Below are 21,226 nucleotides of genomic sequence, written 5' to 3' on the forward strand. Positions count from 1 at the left end.
GAATGGGAGAGGAGACAACAGCAACAAAAATTTGGAAGCTGAGAAGCAGATGGATGAGTGGTAACTGACTTAGCAGTCCTGAGAGAGCTGAGTCCTGAGCCAACACCAGAGAAAGCCAAGAAACAACCCAGTTTACACAGCAGAATCCTAAAGAAGTTCAGAAATTGACAGCAGCAGGTAACTCTGTAAAGTGGGGGAAGAGGTGGGTGAAGAAGAGACTAACTGTATTGGTTGAAAATTTATTTAAAAAGATTGCCCCTTCCATAACGTAGTAGAAGACCAGAAATTTATCCTTGGGACAGGATAAAGGAAAGGCTGTCTGAACTAGGGGACGCCAAACACAGTTGTGGTAGTGGCCCCTTTGGGGAGGTTGAGTGAATGCTGGCACGTTGAATACTGGCCGAACATTAAGAGTCCCAGCTCTCTTTTCCCAGCCAACCTCAGAATGCTAGTAGCCAAGCCTATACCCTTGAGTCCAAAGATAGGAAAATCTTTCTCTAAGGAATCTGAGCGGTAAAGAAGATTTAAAGCTAATAACCTCAAGGATTTCCCAACCAACAGCTCAGCTGTGTTTCCCTACAGTAAAGTTTGCAGACAATAAGCTCCACCCACTCAAGCAGAGCTTTTTAGGATTTCACTAAAAATCAGCCTTTTAACATTTCACTTTCCTATATAAAGAGACAACCAAGAGGAAGGCCTCGAACGTGAAATAGGAAAACCAAAGCAGGGAAACCAAACAGGAAAGCAACTAGAACAAAACAAGGAGAAGAAACTATTTTTTTATATCCTCAGAGAATTTCTTTTTTAAAGAAAGTATCTGTATTACAAGATCTAGGCACTTTAAAAAAGAAACATTCGGAATGGGGGAAAAGGAGCTCTTTTTTAATTAAATTAACAGCATGAAATTAAAAACATGATAGAAGAAATGAAGAAGACTCAAGGTTCAGATTGGAAGATAAAGTTGAAGAATTGTCCCAGACTATGATAGAAAAGACAAGAAAAGTAGAGGACCAGTCCAGGACATCTAACATCTGTTCAATGAGCATTCCAGAAATAGGGAACAGAGAAAAAGAGGGAGAAGAAATGATCAACAGAATCATTCAGGGAAATGCCCCATTACTGCAGGATGTGACTTCCCAGACAGAAAGAGCCTGCTGCCCAGCACAGTGATGGAGACGCACCATCTCCAAACCACATTGTCATAAAATTTCAGAACACCGAGGACAAAGAAAAGATCCTGTAGGCTTCTAAGAAGGAAAAAAAGAGTCACATACAGTAGATCCAAACTCAAAATAACTTAAGACTTTTCTGTTGTAACCCTAATTTCTGAAAGACTGTGACTTCCATGCTAAAATGCTGTACCCAGCTAAGCCATCAATAAAATGTGAGAGCAGGAAAGGACATTTTCAGACATGCAAGGTCTCAAAAAAAATGTACATCTCATATACCCTTTCTCAGGAAGCTACCAGAAGATGTACTTCACCAAAAAGAAAGAGTAAATCAGGAGGAAGACGTGGGATTCAGGAAACAAATAAACTAGTACAGTAAAGAAGTGAAAGAATCACCTAGATTGCAAGTCACCAAACTTTTCCTGTAAAGGACCAGTTAGTAAATATTTTTGGTTTTATAGGCCATTTGGTCTATTACAGCTACTCAACTCCGCCATTGTAGCACGAAAGAAGACAATACATAAATAATGAGAATGCTGTTTCATACTACAACTTTACTTAAAAACAAGTGGCAGGCTGGATTTGACCCACAGACCGTAATTTGTTGACACCTGACCTAGACAATGGTGAAGAAAGTTCCCAGGGTACCAGCTCTACGCAGATGCAGAAGACAGGGGTTCAGATTGGAGCAGGTCAGAAGGTGACTATCTGCAAGCCAGGAAGAGAGCGCTCACCAGATACTGAGTTGGCTGGCATCTTGATCTTGGACTTCTCGGCCTCCAGAACTGTGAGAAATAAATTGTTTAAGCCACCCAATCTGTGGTATTTTGTTATGGCAGCCCTAGCAGACTAATACACTATCAACTGAACTTTTTTACTGGATTACATTAAAATCTATTGGTCTGTTTCACACTTTGAATGGATCTTTTACCCATGCATGATTTTTTATCATGTATTTAGAAATTTTAAGTCATTTAGAAAATATTGGCTTATTAGTCTGATTTTCTTAATGTGGACACATTTCATTATATGATATTAAAAAATCATATTTATTAATATCACTACAGACCTTAGACAAGTCTTTAAGTATTAGAAAACGTGTATCACGTGTCAGATAAAAGGGTTTCAAAATTCTGATTTTTGTAAAAGCTCGAATTTTATCATTGGCAATAAATAATGTTAGTTGTTTTTCTTGAAGTGCCAGATAACCATCATGTGTCACTTGTTCCTCCAAGTAACAATGATGTTCTGTAAAAAAGGCAGTCAGTTCAGCTCACAACTCAAAGTTAAGTGCTTTTCCTCAAGACAACCACTGTACTTTGACATGCTGCATAAGTGAAAAAGACAAGTACTCAAGGGTTGAGCCATAATAAAAGTATTAACTTTTACCGCTTCATCAAGAACATTCTTAAGTGAACTAGGTTTTTTCTTTTCTGCAAGTGTGTGCTGGTGACGAGACCCCGACCACTGCCACCGCTTGTTGCCATTGCCTGATTCATGCCAAGGCATTAACAGTTTTCCCCACCAGTGCTTCTGTACCATCCGTATAAATGTCAACACATGGAAAAGGGCAAATAACGCCTACTAGTATTATTACGAAAATAGTTTTGACCTCATGGATCCCTGAATGGATCCGCACGAGTCCACAGGCCATACTTCAAGGACCACTGCTTTAGACAATTGATGGAAAACTTGAGGTGGATTAATGTACAGAGTTTACAGAAAAACCAACCAAATAAAAACAAGACAGTTGTTAGTTTCGGTGAAAATAAAAAGTTGTGTAGGAAAGAAAAGTAACGCTTAGTATTTACATAGTTGTAATAGTTAAATCTCATAGTTATGATGTAACTTTATTGGGAGGATTGAGGGCCTGGAGTGGTTATCTGGGTTTGGTTGGGGGAAGGGAGTGTATGTGGAAAGAAAAGTAAATTCTCTTCTTCTATAGTGAAAAGTTTGTGAATAATGCCTAAAGCTGAAAAATCAAGTAGTAATCAAGCAGATTATATAGAAGTATGAAAAGTAAATAACAGGGCTTCCCTGGTGGTGCAGTGGTTAAGAATCCACCTGCCAATGCAGGGGACACGGGTTCGAGCCCTGGTCCGGGAAGATCCCACATGCCATGGAGCAGCTAAGCCCGTGCACCACAACTACTGAGCCTACGCTCTAGAGCCCGCGAGCCACAGGTACTGAGCCCGCATGCCACAACTAACGAAGGCCGCGCGCCTAGAGCCCGTGCTTCACAGCAAGAGAAGCCACCGCGGTGAGAAGCCTGCGCACCGCAGCGAAGAGTAGCCCCCGTTCGCCGCAACTAGAGAAAGCCCATGCGCAGCAATGAAGACGCAACACAACCAAAAATAAAAAAATAAATTAAATAAGTAAATTAAAAAAAAAAAAGGAAGTAAATAACAAAATAATCTGCTGAGAGGTGAAAGTGGCTGCCCTTGGGGAGGGGCAGAGGAGGGAGAGGCACAGAGGGCTGCTGTTCTTCATAATGAGCCTTTAAAACTACTTCACTGTTTGAACTATCGATACTTCCATTTTTAAATTTTTATTTTGAAAAATTTCAAACATACATGAAAGTAAAGAAAATAACACAATAAATCCACCATCCCTATCTCCTAGATTTAACTACTGTCAACATTTATTCTTTGCTGAAATATTTTAAAGCAGACCACAGACATCATGCCATTTCACTCTTACATATTTTGATATGTGGCTCTAAAAAATTTGGACGTTTTCTTACATAACCACAATGCCATCAGACACCTAACAATTAATAGTAATGCCCTGGTGTCATCTAAAACCCAGTCCATAATTACATTTCCCAGATTGTCTCCAATCGATTTGTCCAAGGTGGAATCAAAACAAGTTACCAACATTACATTTGGTTTTTGTGACTCCTAAATATCTGATAACAAGTTCCTTTTTAAGAGTCAAGAAGCAAACGCTATCTGAAATACAAACAAGGAATTGTGAAGACAGTATGCCAGCAGTCATATTTTGGTGGGGTGGGAACATGCATGGGGGAAAAAAATGAATGGAAAAAGACCAGAAGGAAATAAAATAGAATGCCCGTAGTGGTTGTGTTTGGGTAGTAAGACTACAAGTAATTTTTTCTACTTTTTTGTATTTTCTAGTATTTTTTGAAAACATGTATTACTTTCATATTTTTATAAATGCTTATTTTGCAAAAGTTTTACTAAATAGAAAATAAAAGCCCATAGAAGAAAACTAACTTGAGTCAACAGAAAAGAACTCTGAATCTGAATTAAGCCTGCCAGGGCCAGACCCAAGGAATAAAAAGCTGCCTGATCTAATGAGCTTCCAAAATACGAGGGTCATAAAAGAAGCACTCGGAAGAGGCAGACTCTGAAAACTCAGCTGGTCTCTGGAGGGCTTCTTTTGGAGGCAGTGTCTAGTGACCAAGCCTTCTGGCACCAGGGAGCTGAAGAGCAGGTGTGAAGAAGGCACAGTGTCCAGGAGGGGATGCTGGGCCTCTATCAACCAAGCCAAACAGGCAGTGTGAACATTTAGACTTCAGACAGTCGTGAAGCAAGACCCACTAACCACACTCCTTGTACTGTGGTCATTCAGACATCCTACCCAGAACAAGAGGCCACACGGTGGGTGGACCTGGTTGGTTAGTCCTGGGTGTAGTGACAGAAAAGTATCTCTTACTCACAGTCAAGATGCATGAAATGAGAGTTCAGATTCCAGACTCACGTCCAAGAGATGGTGCTTGTTCAAGACACTGGCAAGGAAAGCCTGAGTTGGTGGGGAGGGGTGGGAAAAGGGGAGGGTCAGGGGGCCAGAGAAGGCAGTAAGGAGGGAGGTGGCCCTGCATCGGGAACCCAATAAACAAGGAGGAGGGCAGCCAAAGCCTGAGGCTGGGTTTGTATGTAGTGGTGGCTTCTCGTGGTACAAGGTCTTGGACTTAGAAGGAGCCAGAGAAGGGCCAGCAGCATTGAGCCACTACTACTGCAGCATGGCTGCCAGTCTCACCTGGACTTGAAGTGGAGAAAATTTTTGTTTTTTATTCCTTTGTCTGCTGGAATGTCTTACTTTCTGGAGCAGGCATGGTCAGCTATAGAAAGCATATTCCAACTTTTTTTAAACACCCAGTAGATTTTTTTTAAGTATCCACTAGGAAGCCTTGGTCATATATACTTTCCTTAAGCCAGTGCCCAGGTTTTTAGAACAGTAAACTCTGAAAGATCCATTTGGGGCATATTTCTCACGTATTGGTGGTGAGAGCATTGTTCTCTGATCTAGATAATTGTGATCATATATTTTCGTAAGAGAAAACAAACCCAACTAAATCTGGTGCTTTGTAAGATCCAAGTCTGGTACCATGAAATCCACTTTGACCATGTCAGGCCAGTGACTCATTATCCCCGAGCACCGCCGGCACGTCTGTCTCAGTTGGCACTAAGGCCCTGCAAAACAGAGACCAGGTCCACGTGCTTCATTCATCGGAGGCATCTTAATTTGAAGTCCCCTTTGGAAACAACACCAATCTTACACTTTAAAGAAGGTCACAAACAATGAATCTGACTTGATAACTAAGTCCTTAAGTCTTAGAACCATAAAATCTCAGGGTCAGAGGTCAGAATCATAAAGAAAGAGTCTCACAATTACAGTAGCAATCCACAGCTTGTGTCTCCCACAGCGTACCTGCCCTGTGCTGTCTGGCTCAGTTAGAATGCAGGAGTGTACTCCAGAGGTGCCCGTTTCAGCCTCAATCAGTGGCAAACTCCTTTCAGCCATTTACACAGCCCAAAAGCCATGGGGTCATTATTGACTCTGGTCTTTCTCTCACCCCTCACATCCAGGCCAGCAGTAAGTCACCTCAGCTTTGCCTCCGATGCCTCCAGATTCTGCCCCCTTCCTTACCACTGCCAGCACTGACACCTGCATCCAGGCTGCCGTCCCCCACCTGGACTGCAGGGGCCTCCTAACTGTTCTCTGAGCTTCTGCTCCTGCCCCGCTTCGTCTCTCCCTACACAGCAGTAAGAGTGACGCTTCTAAATCAGAAGTCAGGTCTCGTCTCTTTCTCCTTTTTAATAGCTTGTCGGTCTCTCATTCAGGATAAAATCTAAGAAATCTTTAAAGTGGGATTTTTTTTCCTGTTCTTTTCTCGCTGTCCTCTCTGCTAGAAATGCATGGATTACAGAGAGTTCTTGGGACTAGGGTCTCTTCTCATTGCCTGGAGCATCTTTACTCACATGGGAAAAGCAGCTTTTACTACGTGCCTGAGCTCTCCACTACGTAGCAGCTCTGAAGCCCAGCTTCCATGACCTGACCTCAGAGGAGGTCAGACTTCCCTAACTGCCATCCTAGAAAATCCTACAAGTCTCTGCCCATTCCTTGTAGCTCAGGAAAAGTCTTTCTAGTCCCTGCCTAACACCCCATTTTGAACATTAGACATTGTAGGAGAACTATGGTATGTGCCCGTTCAGGCTGTCTTTCTTCAGCTGGATCTTCAGTGCTACTTAGGAATCCTTTTCTTTATTGCTAATGCATTTGTTTCAAACCTTTATTCTCGGTTCCAGCTTCCAACTTTGCCTTCCAGTCCTCTTTCCCTCAAGACCCACTATTCCCCCAGGTAACTTTCAGTTTTCCTTCTTGGAAAGCAGAGAGACCAGCCAGCTGGGTCTGCTACAGTCCCCCCTTCAGAGGCTCATCGTTTCCCCTGTCTTGATGCAGTAAAACACGCTCCTGTTGCAACCTGAGGTTAAGCCCTATGTTCTCCAGGTCTTTTAATGGCATCGGCATCCTCTGAACCACCCAGACTCTCAGTCTCTAGCCTGCCACATCCCAGCAGTTTTAAGTGATAGCAGCTCTCCCTTTGCAAAGTGTCTCTCATCAATCCTCTCTTCACTGTTACCACGGTCGCTGTCCCCACCCAAGTACTTGCCATCCTCCCCTGGATGGGAGAGACTGTTCATGGCCTCTTCATTCTGTTTCCCCAGTGGTGGTAGGTGACTTTCCAGAAGCTGAATCTGGTCCTATTACTCAATATCCTCTTACAGCATGACAGTGGGACAGTGGGTTATGATTATCTACAAAAGTCTAATCTCTAGAGGATGGCAAGCAAAGACCTCCACCAACCCCTCCCCCATTGCATGACCATCTGCCGCACATCCTTCAGCCCCCTCAGCCTCTGCTGTTGCCACTGTAGGGTTCGTTTGGCCTAATATGGAATTGCTCCACTTCTGAGACTTTGCATATGCTTTTCCCACTTCCTAGAATGTCCTTCCCCGCATCCCTACTAACATGAATCCTACTTATCCTTGAGACTCGGCTAAAATGCCACTTCTTCTATGAAACTGTTATTAGTCCTTCATTCATTCACTTAGTAAATATTCATTGAATGTTTGCTCTGTTCTATACAAGGTATTGAAGATACAGGAATTAAATATGCACTAAAATAGAAACAGTAGTTAATTCCTGATGGTGGATTTATAGATTTTTTTCTTCTCCTTTTCCCACCTATATTTTTTTAAAGTTTTCTGCAATGAATGGATATTGTCATTGTAGTAAAAGTAAGAATTATTTTGAGATTTTTTTTCTGTTTTTGTTTGTTTTTTTGTTTTAATAAACAGGAGAGAGATATTGGAGTGTTTTTGTAGGCTGCATGGGAAGGTGGATAGGAGTTGTTGAAGGTGAGGAAGGAAGGAATAGATTTTTGGAACCGGGTCACGAAGGAAGTGGGAAGTTCAGGACCCAAACCCCAGGTGGGAGATCAGCTCTCACTAGCAGGATGAGGACCACGGACTCTCCCAGCCTGGAGAGAGTACAGCATGGGGTCCCTGCTGAAATCTGGGAGTGGGGCAGGGTGGCCTTTCTGAGAAAATGCTCAGATGGGAGGAACCCTGCCCTCCCTGTCAGAACCCATCTTCCCATCTCCCACCCCTACAGCACCTGTTGTCTGCACTTCAGCACCATATGTGCACAGATCTGTTGTCCTACTGGGCCTTAACATCCTTGTAGCAGAGCCCATTTTTAATTTTTAAAAAAATTTTTAAAAATTTTTGGCTGCGTTGGGTCTTCGTTGCTGCGTGTGGGCTTTCTCTAGTTGCAGCGAGCGGGGGCCACTCTTCGTTGCGGTGCGCGGACTTCTCATTGCGGTGGCTTCTCTTGTTGCAGAGCACGGGCTCTAGGCACACGGGCTTCAGTAGTTGCGGCACATGGGCTCAGTAGTTGTGGCACATGGGCCCTAGAGCGCGCAGGCTTCAGTAGTTGTGGCACGTGGGCTCAGTAGTTGTGGCTCGCGGGCTGTAGAGCACAGCCTCAGTAGTTGTGGCGCACGGGCTTAGTTGCTCCGTGGCATGTGGGATCTTCCCGGACCAGGGCTCGAACCCGTGTCCCCTGCATTGGCAGGTGGGTTCTTAACCACTGCACCACCAGGGAAGCCCGCATTCTTAATTTTTTTAATCTCCTCCCTCCCCTCCCCCACAGCACAGTGCCATGTACCCCCAAAATGCTCAAAAATGACTTCATAAAATGAACCGCACATCCGTTTTCACAGCTCTGTTTGTTTAGCCTGCTGCATTAGCATGGTGTTCCCTTGGTAAGGCGTTTTTATCGCAGCAGCCATCTCAGCACCCCTGAGCTATATCCTGGGATCGAGGAAGGCCTTGCACAGCTCCCGCCAGGAAAGGCACGCTGCCTGCTTCTGCGTGGTGGGCCGTCCACACAGAGTGTCTCCCCCTCTGCCTTCCCTGCTCACCCTGCCGCTGCCACACCAGCTGCCACCTATGGAAATGCTATGAAACTTGAAAACGCAAACGGTTGCTCCTCCCGGGTCATCCTGGTGTCTGCAGCAAGCCCACAGAGCCGAGGCACATGTGTAGGACGTGTGACTGGGGGCTGCAGCGAATGGTAAAGAAACACCGTGCTGGGTTTTGTGTGTCATCCTCGTACATTGCAGCGGAAATCTTGCCGGAGCAGCTCCCGGTGAGAGACAATAGCTTCAAAGGCTGACTCCGAAAATAATAGAGAAGTTCCCAGAATATTCATCTTTAGTCCTTAGCGGGGCAGAATTGTTTTATTTCAGGCCTGCAGAGACAGCCTGGGACCAGAGGAGCCTTTGGAAGAACTCTCCTGTGTACTTTGTGTCCTGGTTTGCTAGTGAAGGTACCGGGCAATTAGAGGCTTACGAAAGGTCACTTCAAGGTAACAGCAGACTAAATCCTGAGCACAGATTTTCCTGTGAATCCTTGAGATTAAAATAAGAATATTTTCAAGAAATACAAAACAAAACAAGACATGTATCATTTTTAAGACTGTCATGCAAAGAGCTAAAAATGATTTTTAATCAACTTTTCTCCTGCATTTTGACGTTACTAATCGTGGATTTGATTTAACTGTAAGGACTTGGGCTCTGAGGTTAATAAACAACATAACATGTCACTGTGCTGCATGTCTTTAAAAGAAGGATGGACCTCTATTTTTGAGAGATGGCTTAGGTTGGTCTTTTTGAAAGGCTGGAGCTGAATTAACCTCACAGGCTTTAGAAGTCTGTGATTTTGTGTTTCCTGGGTCAGTCTGAACGCAATCCTGAGAAGCCTCCTCCATTGCTCTCCTACGCTCTCCTCCCTTTCCTCCCTCTCCCCCACCTCCAGCTTCCTTCCCACAGCCCTTAGGCCTCCCAGCCAGTCCACCACCTTTAAAGCTTCCTCCCGCCCCTCCCCACCCCCTCGCAACTGTCTGCAGTAAAGGGAACACTGTTCAAAGACCGCTCAGGCGTGGACCCTCATCCTCTGTCACAGGCATGGAATTCTTGTCTCCTAACCACTTCCCGGCCTTCAGGCTTTTCTGCCATTTCCTAGGTTTGCAAGGCAGACACTTGAGGAAGTCTCCTTGTTTCCTTCCTGTTAGGCTTAGAAGTGTAGACAGCTACCTCCAGGGCAAGATGGTGTAGGGGAGCAGATTTGCCACCCCAAAATGTCTCTTTGACATGCGGATTATTTTGAGCTGAAAACAATCAAGACCCAAAAGACTCAGGAAGAAACTTTCACTTTACCCTAACTGTCTATAGAACGTAGGTAGAGAGGACCTGTTTCCCGAAGGGAAGGAGTTGTCACCATAGATAACTATAGGATGAACTTGGTATGGTAGACAGGGAGGAACCTCGCAAAATTTGTTTTGTTAAAATTCTCCTCTGTGTCCCATTGTCTCTGCCAGGCCCAGCAAACATCTGTTTACCAAACATTTGCTTTTCCATCTTCAGGTGAATTTCCTTCCTCTGCTTCTAAATCCTAAACTACCCCCAACATCCTCTTTTGTCTTTAGTTGAAGATGGTATTTAAGGTAAGGTTTCAGCCATTTTAGTGAGTTACTCAGCTTTCTTGAGTCTCTTCCATGTATACCATGTTATTAAACTTTTGTTTGATTTTCTCCTATTAATCTGTCTCATGACAGTGTAATTCTTGGACCAGCCAGAAGAACCTAGAAGGGTAGAGGAAAATTTCCTCCTCTCTGACAATAGGAATGGGCCTGATTATAGTCTGAGGGACAACAGACTAGGCTGGTGGCAAGTGACCTGAAACAGTAGAAGAGAACACAGTTGACTCTATACAAATAAATCCTCCAGAAAATTCTAGCACATAAATAAACTGCCTTATAACTAAAACTGGCAAACACATGGCCCTCTGCTGCCCATGCTCCCTCCTCAGCTTCCCTTGGCATTGGTCACTAGTCGGCCTGTTACCTGAAAACTGGGTTCGCCTGTTGGTGGGTGTTGAGCCAAAAGACACAACCAAGCCAAAGAGCGGGGGAAGGAAGGATTTATTACTGGCAGCAAGCAAGGAGAACACCAAGGATCTTTCCCAAAGCAGTGTCTCCCCGAGGAGCAAAATTGGGGAAGTTTTAAGCTAAGGATGCCTGCATACTCCTGAAGAGGCTTCAGCAAAGGAGGGTGGAGGGTTCAGCATAGAACTGGGACAGAGGTTGACGGAGTCCAGGTTGTAGTTGATTGAAGTCACGAGGATCAGAAAAAGTCAACGTCTTCATTCGTAGGTTCCAGTTAATCTGATAGATGAGCCCTCAAGGGGGGTTTGAATTTTGCAAAACAGCTCAGAAATGTGCTTGAGGCTAATCTTTACCGTTGAAACAGAACTAGGAGTCTTTATAACTGATATATTATCTCCGATACGGTTAAGTTAGCTCCCTGGCCTGGTAACAGCGGTTTATTTTTACCTTCTTGCATTCCCTTAAATTCAGCTACTGAGACCTATTCTTCTGCAAGGACAAGCATTGTGGCCAGGCTCAGATCACAAAATGGCTGAGGCCTTAGATGGTTTCTCTTATTTAAGAAAGTTACGTCTGGTTCTCTTACTCCGGGGACCCCCTATCCTATCTGCTTACACAGTCCCCCCCTTGAGATATTTCACTCTTCTTTCTTGAGGGGTACAGGGCTGAGAGTGGGCGTTGTAGTCTCCCTAGTTAGAGGAGTGAAAGAGGAGCTCTGTTGTTGCTAGAGCTAGAGAAGTTTTGGGGTCCACCGGAGTAGTGTCTGAACCTCTCGCTTGCATAGCATTATTCTAGAAGGTGTAGGAGAGGCACAGCAGGAGAGACAGTTAACAACAATTTTGCAACATCATTAGCAGAGACTTGATCCAAGAGACCCCTGAACCAAACCATTTTCCCAGTATTTTCCCTAAACTGGGAAGAGGATCATTCAGAGAAGAGATTTAATTTTTTTTCATATGCATCATGAGGTGAGTCACATTAGAAGACTCATCAGGTATAAAAACCAGCATTCAGCATGTCTTATAGCATAAGTTCCTCCTTGAGCAGCTGTTAAAATATCAAGGGCCACGCAGTTCTGTAGGACCGCTTTTTTCATCATAGAAACTTCAGAGTTCAGCAGACCGACAGCCTGATTACTGTCGTTCTAAGGCTTGCTGGGTACATTTCATGAAGGCCTCTGTGTGAGTGATGATGGCCTCTGTTTTTGATTTCTGAATTCATTTTTTTCCTTAATGGTAAAAGCAGATGTACAAAGCATGTTCAATAGGCCACTAAACAGGCCATTCTGGTCACTGTAAAGTTCAAGTTAAATCATGTATTAGCCAGAATGGCTTTCCCATACCTAACTTAGTGTGTGAAAATTTATTTTATCATTTCCCCTTTTGATTGCAAATCTTTTGATAGGTCAGATATTTGTCCCTTGATGCCAGTGTGATTGCTGCCTGGCATCCATCATGTCCCGTGGTGCCAGGCCTCCTTTTTGTTTATACATAGTTGCCTAGTTGTCTATGTTGGGGGAAAACTAATCAGATATAGTGAACAGGCTCAGAGGTGTGTTAATGGGGAAACATTTTATAGGCTATACACTGTATCAGTTATACTGAACTGTCACACAGACATTATACATGTGCTTTTAGCAGTAGACTTAAAGCAAGCCGTGGTATTTGTCATAAGTAGTTATACTCTGTGACAGTTTCACTAGAGAATTTCCTTTAGTTTTGTTGCACATGAGCTAGTTAAGAGTCCTTGATAAGGCTGCTGGGAATCTAAGAGTTTTCCATTTTTAGAGGAATCAGGTAGAGAGAAAAGAAAAATGTCTCAATCCTACCCACAAAGGTATAATTTACCAAGTTGTTGTAGGTTATAATTAGCTTAAGGGGAAAGGTTTCCTTGTATCTGGAAAACACAGATTAAAAGCCAGCAGTATTTCTTTGGGAAAGATCCCCAGTATTCTCCTTACTCGCTGCAAGTAATAAATCCTTCCTTCCCCCGCTCTTTGGCTTGGTTGTGTCTTTTGGCTTGACACCCAGCAAGAGGCGAACCCAGTTTTCGGGTAACAGGCGCAGTCCGGCCACAGTAGGCGAGGACACAGCTAGGTCTAGATGAAGTGTATTGCTGACGGTGCTTCCGTCTTGTTTCTTACTCTTTGATCCTACCACGGTCTTCTCTGTTCTTCTTTAAGAAGTGACCTGTACTTCACTCCTTCACCATAGGCCTAGTGCAAGGAGCAGGCCCAGCCGAGGAGACCCCTGCTGGCTCCTCACCGCGGTCCCCCCCACCGCCTCTGCTCCCTGCATGACGTCACCAGCACCCTCCCATCACAGACGTGTTGCCCTCAGCCTCTCCGAGCTGTCTTCGAGCCCTGCCTCTTTCTGACCGGTTTCTTTTCGGACACATTCCTCTCGGTACCTTTGCCTTTTTTCACCGCTGGGCCTCCCCACCCTTGGGTCGTTGCCTCGTGTCCACAGCTAAGAAGCGGCAGAAATCCGCATACCCCTGCCCTGGCCACCTCAACAGCCTGGTTTTGTTCCAGGCAGGAAAATGTTTCTTTCTTCCTGTTACGTTTTCCATTTGTTTGTTTGTGTGTGTGTTTTTATTGAATTATAGTTGATTTACAATGTTGTGTTAGTTTCTGGTGTACAGCAAAGTGGTTCAGCTGTATATATGTATATGTGTATATATATATAGCTGAAAAACAATATGTATATATTCTTTTTCATCATAGGTTATTATAAGATATTGAAGATAGTTCCTTGTGCTATACAGTAGGACTTGTTATTTATCTATTTTGTATATAGTAGTGTGTATCTGCTAATCCCAAACTCCTAATTTATCCCTGCCCCCCTTTCCCCTTTGGTAACCACAAGTTTGTTTTCTATGTCTGTGAGGCTGTTTCTGTTTTGTAAATAAGTTCATTTTCCTGATATGTTTTTTTGAACCAAATATTTTACCTATAGAAGCCCAGAGCTGTTACAGAAGTGATTTTGCATCTAATTACTTAGAATTACAAATTAACCCGATTAGCAGTTTTTCGAACCAAATATTTCTTAATGAGACACTGACATATTTTTTAGAAGATAAATTTTTAAATACATTTGAATGGAAATTAACTGTTTTCAAAGGATATGGTTTTCTCACAACTTTGTATCTATAAAATATAGAAACTTGATATTATTTTGTTTACTTCACTATTTTGTAACCTTCGGCTGAAATATAATAAAAATAGCACTAGATTTTGAGTCTGAGCTGATCCTGGCTGTCACTTAGGAGTTTTGTGACTTTTCACTTGTCACTTAGGATTTGTGACTTTTCACAAATCCCCAACCTTTTCTCTCAACGTAAAATGGGCTGAATAATGCACTCCTCCCAGATGTGTTGGAGAGATTTTAAAGGGTCGTAGGTATGAGAGCTCTGCCACCGAGCAGGGCCAGGTGCTTTGCAGTGTTGAGCCACTTCCTGTCCTGCCTGGTACTGGAAAGTAGGTCTTGAGGTAGACAGTATTTGCTCGTTTCTAACCAGGTTTTTTTCCAGCCAGATGCCTTCCCGTCGGTATTGGCAAGATATTTAATCTGACGTTCCACATAAGAACGTCCTAGAGTATATGCAGGAAACTTGCCGCCTGCAGAAAGGGAGTGACCCAAATCCTGTGATTAAACGAAGGGAAGAGGAAGGACATGATTCTTCTTTGAAGGGTTCTGTTTATGAAGCTCCTCGTGGCTTTTTTACTTTTTCCATGAAAAACTCTTTGTCCTTTTGTCTTCTGCCACTGGCCCTGGTTACGAACAGGGCGTTGATGTGAATCCAGTTTCCAAATTGGAAATTAATGAGGTGTTCCATCCAGAGAGCCCTTCCTCCTGTACTGTAAGGCACGCTGCCCCCGGAAACCAACACCCCCCGCCTGGCCCCGTTTGGGTCTCCGCTTTCCTGTTGCCCTTCTCTGGGTAAGGCTGCGATGGGCATCCTTGCTGCCGCCCCACAATGTGGTTTCTTGGCCTAAGAATTTTTTTAGTCCGTGTGTCAGGTATGATTCCCAGAATCACTGGATTGTTTTGAAGCAGGATAAGTTCTGCTACCCGACCGTCACTGGGCCAGGAAGTTCTTTTTGGCGCTTCAGAGCTTCCACTTCAGCCCTTTGTACGTTCAAAAAGAAGGTACAGGGCTTCCCTGGTGGCGCAGTGGTTGGGAGTCCGCCTGCCAATGCAGGGGACACAGGTTCGAGTCCTGGTCCGGGAGGATCCCACATGCCGCGGAGCAACTGGGCCCGTGCGCCACAACTACTGAACCCGCATGTCACAACTACTGAAGCCTGCACGCCGTAGAGCCCATGCTCCGCAACGAGAGAGGCCACCACAGTGAGAGGCCTGCGCACTGCAACAAAGAGTGGACCCCGCTCGCCTCGACTAGAGAAAGCCCGCGCGCAGCAACAAAGACCCAACACTGCCAAAAATAAATAAATAAAAATTTAAAAAAAAAAAAGGTACAGATTTTCTGGAATGCAGGCATTAAGGGAGGGGAGGCTCAAGTAAGGTGAAAGAGCTGTGGAAAGCTTCTCATCAGCGCGGAGTCTCAGATTTGCTGGTGTTTGTGGGTGCTGTCATTGACTGATAAGGAAACAAGCTGAAGGAGCAGAGGTGCCCATTAGGAAAAAAAAGTAGCTCAAACCGACTGAGATAGTGCAGCCATTTTGTATTGCTAGCAAGTTTTGATGAGGAGTGCGAGACTTCTGATTTTGTCAAGTTACAGCTAATACATTTTAAGAACTCCTCAGGATGAAAAGTGGCCCCTGGTCAGGGCTCAGCCCTATAAATGAGGGTTCAGAGGGAGCAACAAAGCTCTGTTTAGAGCCCGGATCCGTGGACTTCAGGGTGGCAGGGTGTCTAGGAACCTCCTGGAACTTACTGCAAAATTTTGTTTGTAAATACTTCAGGGGAGAGGGCCTGGAGCTTTCACTAGCTTTTTAAAGCAGTTCTTGGCCCACCAGTTTGCATGAAAATGGATGCCCAGTCAGGGTGGTCCGAGACTCCCTGCCCTGTGTGCGGTGGTTACCCTGTGTGAGTGTGCAGGGCTTACCTGTGTCTTCTAGGAAAAGGGGACACAGACCCCAAGAGGCCAGATAGCCTATGAGCCGGATGCCTGAGGGAGTGTGTGAAAAAGGAGTGGAATCGAACAGAAAGGAACATTTCCCCAAGCTAAAGGTGTGGACACACAGAAGGAGGAGGATTGACTGACTGGGGTTGGAATGAAATGGAGAAAAGGAAACAAGCTGAATCTCCAGGGGGAAAACTTTGCGACCGCAAGAATGAATAGGTCGTGGCCCTGTCATCCTAGCGGAGGTTGGAGCAGCTCCATTAGTGGGGAGTTTTCAGGAAATGTGGATGTGATGGAAGGACAAGCGTGGGCTGACCTTGAAAGGGGCTCTTCTGGAGACCTGCACGCACTACTTCCCCACAGGACTGTTGGGCAGTCCCTAGAATCGCCTCTACAATTTCTCTTGCATTCAGCACACGCAGACACCTCCTGAGAGCCAAATTCAGGACCCGCTTGCCACAGCAGAAGAGTCATAAGCACAGTATTTGAATTGCTTGTATTTTGAGATAGGAGTAGTTCTTGGAATAATCCAGAAAGTATAGTTTGAGGGGTTTTTTTTAAAGAAAGAAAGTCTGATATTACAGATTCAAGACTCTTCATAATAAGGCTGTTTGCACTGAGCTAAAGAAAAATGTGAGAGGTTGCTACCATTCTCTTCCTGTGCTTCATGGCTGCCATTTCAAGAGTACTGGTTCTTCCTTCAGTGGAAGGAGAGGGTATCAGAGGGGTCTCTCTAGCCATCCAGGGTAGGAGCTGTGTCCCCTAGAGGTTTTGTGGTGTGGACAGCTGTGGGCTGGGCTCTCCCGTTCCCCACTGGAAACACCTATGGACCCTTCAGATGGTCTTTTTTGGGAAGTCTTGTCTCTGAAGTTGTGGCCACAGTGGTTTAGTTGATGAAAAGGGTGTTTGCAAGCCCAGGGAGAAAGTTTCTGCTTCCGATTGGAGCTCCCTCCCTTCTCCCAAGCCCCCTCTGCCCCTCAGCACATCTGGCTTTTCCCTGCTCATGAATCACATTTCCCACAGCATTTGCCTCTGACCTTCTCCACTGTCTTCATGCCCTTGACCCCACCCAGCCCCCTTCACTCTTTGTCCTACACTTTTCCAGAGATCGGGGCCATCCACTGTGAGTGCTCTCACCTTCCCTCTTCTTCCCCTCGAGATCTCCTCCCCCTCACCTCCCCTTTTCTTCCTGCCCTCTCCAGGCCACTTTTCCTCTCTCCTGGAGGGGTCGCCTTGGCCCTACTTGGCACCACTCCCTTTGCTCTCTCGCATCCTCAGCCTTCCTTTTGTACTGGCTTCTTCCCCTGCCTGCTCAACAACTTCCCTGTCCTACCATCCTTCTGCAAGCGGTCACCCACGCTCATTGCATTGCCTCTACTGCTGGACATTCACCTATCCTTTTTGTTTTTAAAATACATTTATTTATTTATTTATTTATTGGCTGTGTTGGGTTTCCATTGCTGCGAGTGGGCTTTCTCTAGTTGCGGCGAGCGGGGGCTGCTCTTCGTTGTGGTGCGCGGGCTTCTCATCGCAGTGGCTTCTCTTGCTGCGGATCACGGGCTCTAGGCACACGGGCTTCAGTAGCTGTGGCTGGCGGGCTCTAGAGCGCAGGCTCAGTAGTCATGGCGCACGAGCTTAGTTGCTCCGCGGCATGTGGGATCTTCCCGGACCAGGGTTCGAACCCGTGTCCCCTGAATTGGTAGCAGATTCCCAACCACCGTGCCACCAGGGAAGTCCCTCACCCATCCTTAACCCAGAGCTTCCCAAACTTTTTCCCATCATAACACACGCAGCAGATGTTGCTGCTTGAGTGGCACGTGGCGTGTGTGTGCCAGGCTGAGGGAAGGCAGGGCTCTGGTCGCCCTGAGGGCGAGAAGAAGCACGTGGCAGCATCCCTGTAATCCACTCCCAGCACGTGCCTGAGATCTTTGCAATTTGACCCTGTCCCCCGCCCCGCCCCATACTTTTCCCCCTAAAATAGCCTTCCTAAAGGCCACCCGTAACCAAATGCTAAATGCGAAGACCTCTTCTTTGTTTTCATCTTCCTTGACATCCAAGTGGCATTCGACATACACTAGTGGTTGAGCGCTCAGACTCTGGGGCGGGCCTGCCTGTGTTCAGTTCCTGGCTTTGCCGTTCTCTAGTGGTATGACCTTGGGCAGCTTATTTAATGTGTCTCTGCCTTGCTTTCCTCATTGGCAGAATGAGGATAATAAAATACCTACCTCCTAGGGTTGCTGTGTGAGTTAAATAGTTGCCATACGGAAAGTGTGTAAGCGGTGCCTCTCTCGTCAGAAGTGCCGTTGAGTGTCTCCTGTAGCTTTTGAGTACCCCTTCTCTGAGGCCCTTTCTCCTGCTTTTCCTAATATTGGACGCTCCTGATCTTTCTCTCCTGTCTCTTTGAACTCCCTTGTTTTTTGTGTGTTTCCATTCTCCAGCTTCTCTTTTGGCTCCCCAAAATGGAGGAGGGCGTAGAGAATGCAGCCTCGACTCTCCTACTTACCCACTTCCCTTCTTGGGCCCTCTGGTCGACGATGCCAGCTCCCACCTTCACCCCAGTCATTGCCCCAGGCCCCGACTGCCTGCTACAGATCGCCCTCTGGATCTCCTCCCTGCACCTCGGACCCAGGAGTCCCCAAAATATTTGAATGTTTTATTTTTGTTTTAAAAGTAAGAAATGTTCATTATAGAGAATACAGACACATTGAAAGGATTAAACATCTTTAATCCCACCACTCAGCAAGCACCACTGCTGAAATGCTCTCAAGCTGGGCTGCGTTTCCCCCAGGGAACATTTAGCAATGTCTGGAGACATTTTTGGTTTTCATCTCGGGGTTTGGGGGAGGTGCTACCGGCATTTAGTGGGTAGAGTCCAAGGATGCCACTGAGCGTTTTACAGAGCACAGGAGAAAATTAGCCCAGTAGTGCCAGGGCTGAGAAACCCTGTTCTGGACCTTTGTCTCTACGTAAATGCTCCAAACAGAGCAAACTGGAATTGGTTTTCTCTCTGCCTCCGTCCTGCTTTGCGCCTGTGTTCTCTGTTTCTGTGCGTGGCCGCACCTTCTGCCTCAGCCCCCATCGGGTCCAGCGAGATTCCCCACCTGTCACATCTTCGGCGTCCATCCCTTCTTCTCTCTTCCAGTTTGGCATTGAGGGCCACTCTCCCAACTCATGAGAAAGCCTCCAGCAGGCCCTTCGCCTCAAGCCTCCTGCTGGGCCTCGCCCGTGCCTCCCGCGTGCTTAGAGGCCGCTCGTCGACTTCCACCGCCTGCGAAGTCCGTGCCCTGAGCTCCCTAAGGGTGGTAGCGCCCCATCTGACTGCTCTTTGTACCCCGCCAGAGCCAAATGGCACTCTGAGCACAAAGCCGGCGCTCAGTGAATCTGTAGAATCTGTACGAATGAACGGTTGCGTGAAAGAAAAAGCTGAAAAACATTCTCCCTCACAATCTGTCCATCTTTGCAGATCCTCAGTGAATGGTTTGGCCAGACTGTCATCCGCTCCTGCACCAAACTGAGCTACGAACACGCACAGAGCATGATTGAAGGCCCGACTAGGAAAATCCCCGAGAAGGAGCTGCCCCCCGTCTCCCCGGAGCACACCAGCGAGGAGGTGCACCGGGCTGTTTTGAACCTCCACGGTATCGCAAAGGAATTACGCAAACAGCGGTTTGTGGATGGCGCACTTCGTTTGGATCAGGTCAGTCGCTTCTTTTTTTTCAACAACCGGCAGATTTGACTTCGGCCAGAACCCAGTGTGTGTGAGGTTTAGCGTGGCAGTCCTGGGCTCCTGCCTCCTCCTTTCCTCAATCCCTGCGCTAAAATAGTGTCCTCTGAGGCAGGCAGGAGCCACCCCCACCTGCCCTCCCAACTCCACAGGCACCCAGGGCCTGATGACATGAGCCAAGGTGAAAGGGTGGTGTCCATCTGGGTGGCTTGTCTTCCAAAAGATTTATATGTTTACAAATATCTGGATTAATCTCTGAAAAAGCAGAGAACTGAGGAGACTGTAGAACGTTGGCTGTTGAAGAAAGCGATGACCCGGAATAGTATCGATTGCTCTTGAGTGTGACAGGCACGCTGACAGCCCTCTGGGACGCAGACAGCTGCCGCTCAGACCTGGGCGACTTCCACGTCTGATCTCATTTGTATTTCTTACCCAAGCCCCAGAGAACTCGCTCTCCTCCCCTGGTCTCTGTACGCTGTGGGAAGTCTCTGGGAGTTTGGAAAATGAGTTGGGCCACAGGATTGGCTGAGGGAACCATTCGTCAGACCATTGGCAGAGCGCAGCCTCGCAGAGACTTGTTTCTCTGAGCCTTTCAGCTTGGAGAGATCTCAAAAGCCTTGTTTTAAAACTTTCTAATTGAAGATTTCATTGCATCCTACTCTTTGTGATAAACTTACACAAATGCTTCTCAGAAGGCATGGCAAACAGTTGCTGCCCTGGGCCTACGAATAAGTTAGCGGCTCTTGGGACAAATGCATCATCTGTTCTGCCTGTGCTTGGGGGAGTCAAGGCATCTTCTGGAACCCTCATGCCCCTCCTTCCCTTGCCTGGGCTCAGGTAGCCTGAGCAGACCTGCCTGCTCGAGAATGCCACTTGGGAGACAGTAGGCAGAGTGGCTGCTGAAGGAGAGGGCAGAGCCAGTGGGAGAGGCGTCACGGGCATGGAAGAGGATAGAGGATCTCCTCTCCTTGCTTTAGTGAGATCATTCTTCGGGGTGTGAACCTCATTCTCACTTACCAGCGGCTGCCTGGTTGTAAATCCAAGGACGCTTCTCAGTGTTTGCTTCCTGGACTTCTGTCCTGCATTTGGGCCTTTGAAGCTCACCTCCTGGTTCTCTGCTTCTCTTTATACATCTCTAGTCATGTCCTGCTGGTCCCTTTGCAGGAGCCTCTTCCTCTGCTCACCCCTTTATGGTTGGCGTTCCCTGGAGTCTACCCCACCCTCTTTTTCTCTATCCACACTCCCTCCCTGAATGAATTCCTGTGTTCTTATGATTTTAATTACCAGTTGGATGCTGATGACACCAAAATTAGTTTCTCCAGCCCTGCCCTTCTTCCCAGGCCCTACACAAGCCTCTCCACCTGTGTCCCTGGACTCCTCACCTGGCCGCCCCATGGTCCTCTCAGCCAGTACTCGCCGCCCCTTCTGCCCGACACAGTGACCAGTGCCCACGGTGTGCTGCACACGCTGGCTGTGCTCCTTCCACCAG

The 21,226-nt window shown here is 46.3% G+C and overlaps 1 protein-coding gene across 3 annotated transcripts in view; it reads left to right on the forward strand.

Annotated features, from left to right (window-relative positions):
• The window catches only part of DIS3L2 (DIS3 like 3'-5' exoribonuclease 2), a 391,634-nt gene that overhangs the window by 298,025 nt on the left and 72,383 nt on the right, over window positions 1–21,226 (forward strand). For all 3 annotated transcript variants that reach the window (XM_036858529.1, XM_036858530.1, XM_036858528.1), the window contains exon 13: window positions 19,477–19,710. In XM_036858529.1, coding sequence (XP_036714424.1) covers window positions 19,477–19,710 — 234 coding nt within the window. The remainder of the gene's footprint in view (window positions 1–19,476; window positions 19,711–21,226) is intronic.

The sequence above is a fragment of the Balaenoptera musculus genome, chromosome 7 (genome assembly GCF_009873245.2).
Source record: "Balaenoptera musculus isolate JJ_BM4_2016_0621 chromosome 7, mBalMus1.pri.v3, whole genome shotgun sequence".
Taxonomy (NCBI): Eukaryota; Metazoa; Chordata; class Mammalia; order Artiodactyla; family Balaenopteridae; genus Balaenoptera; species Balaenoptera musculus.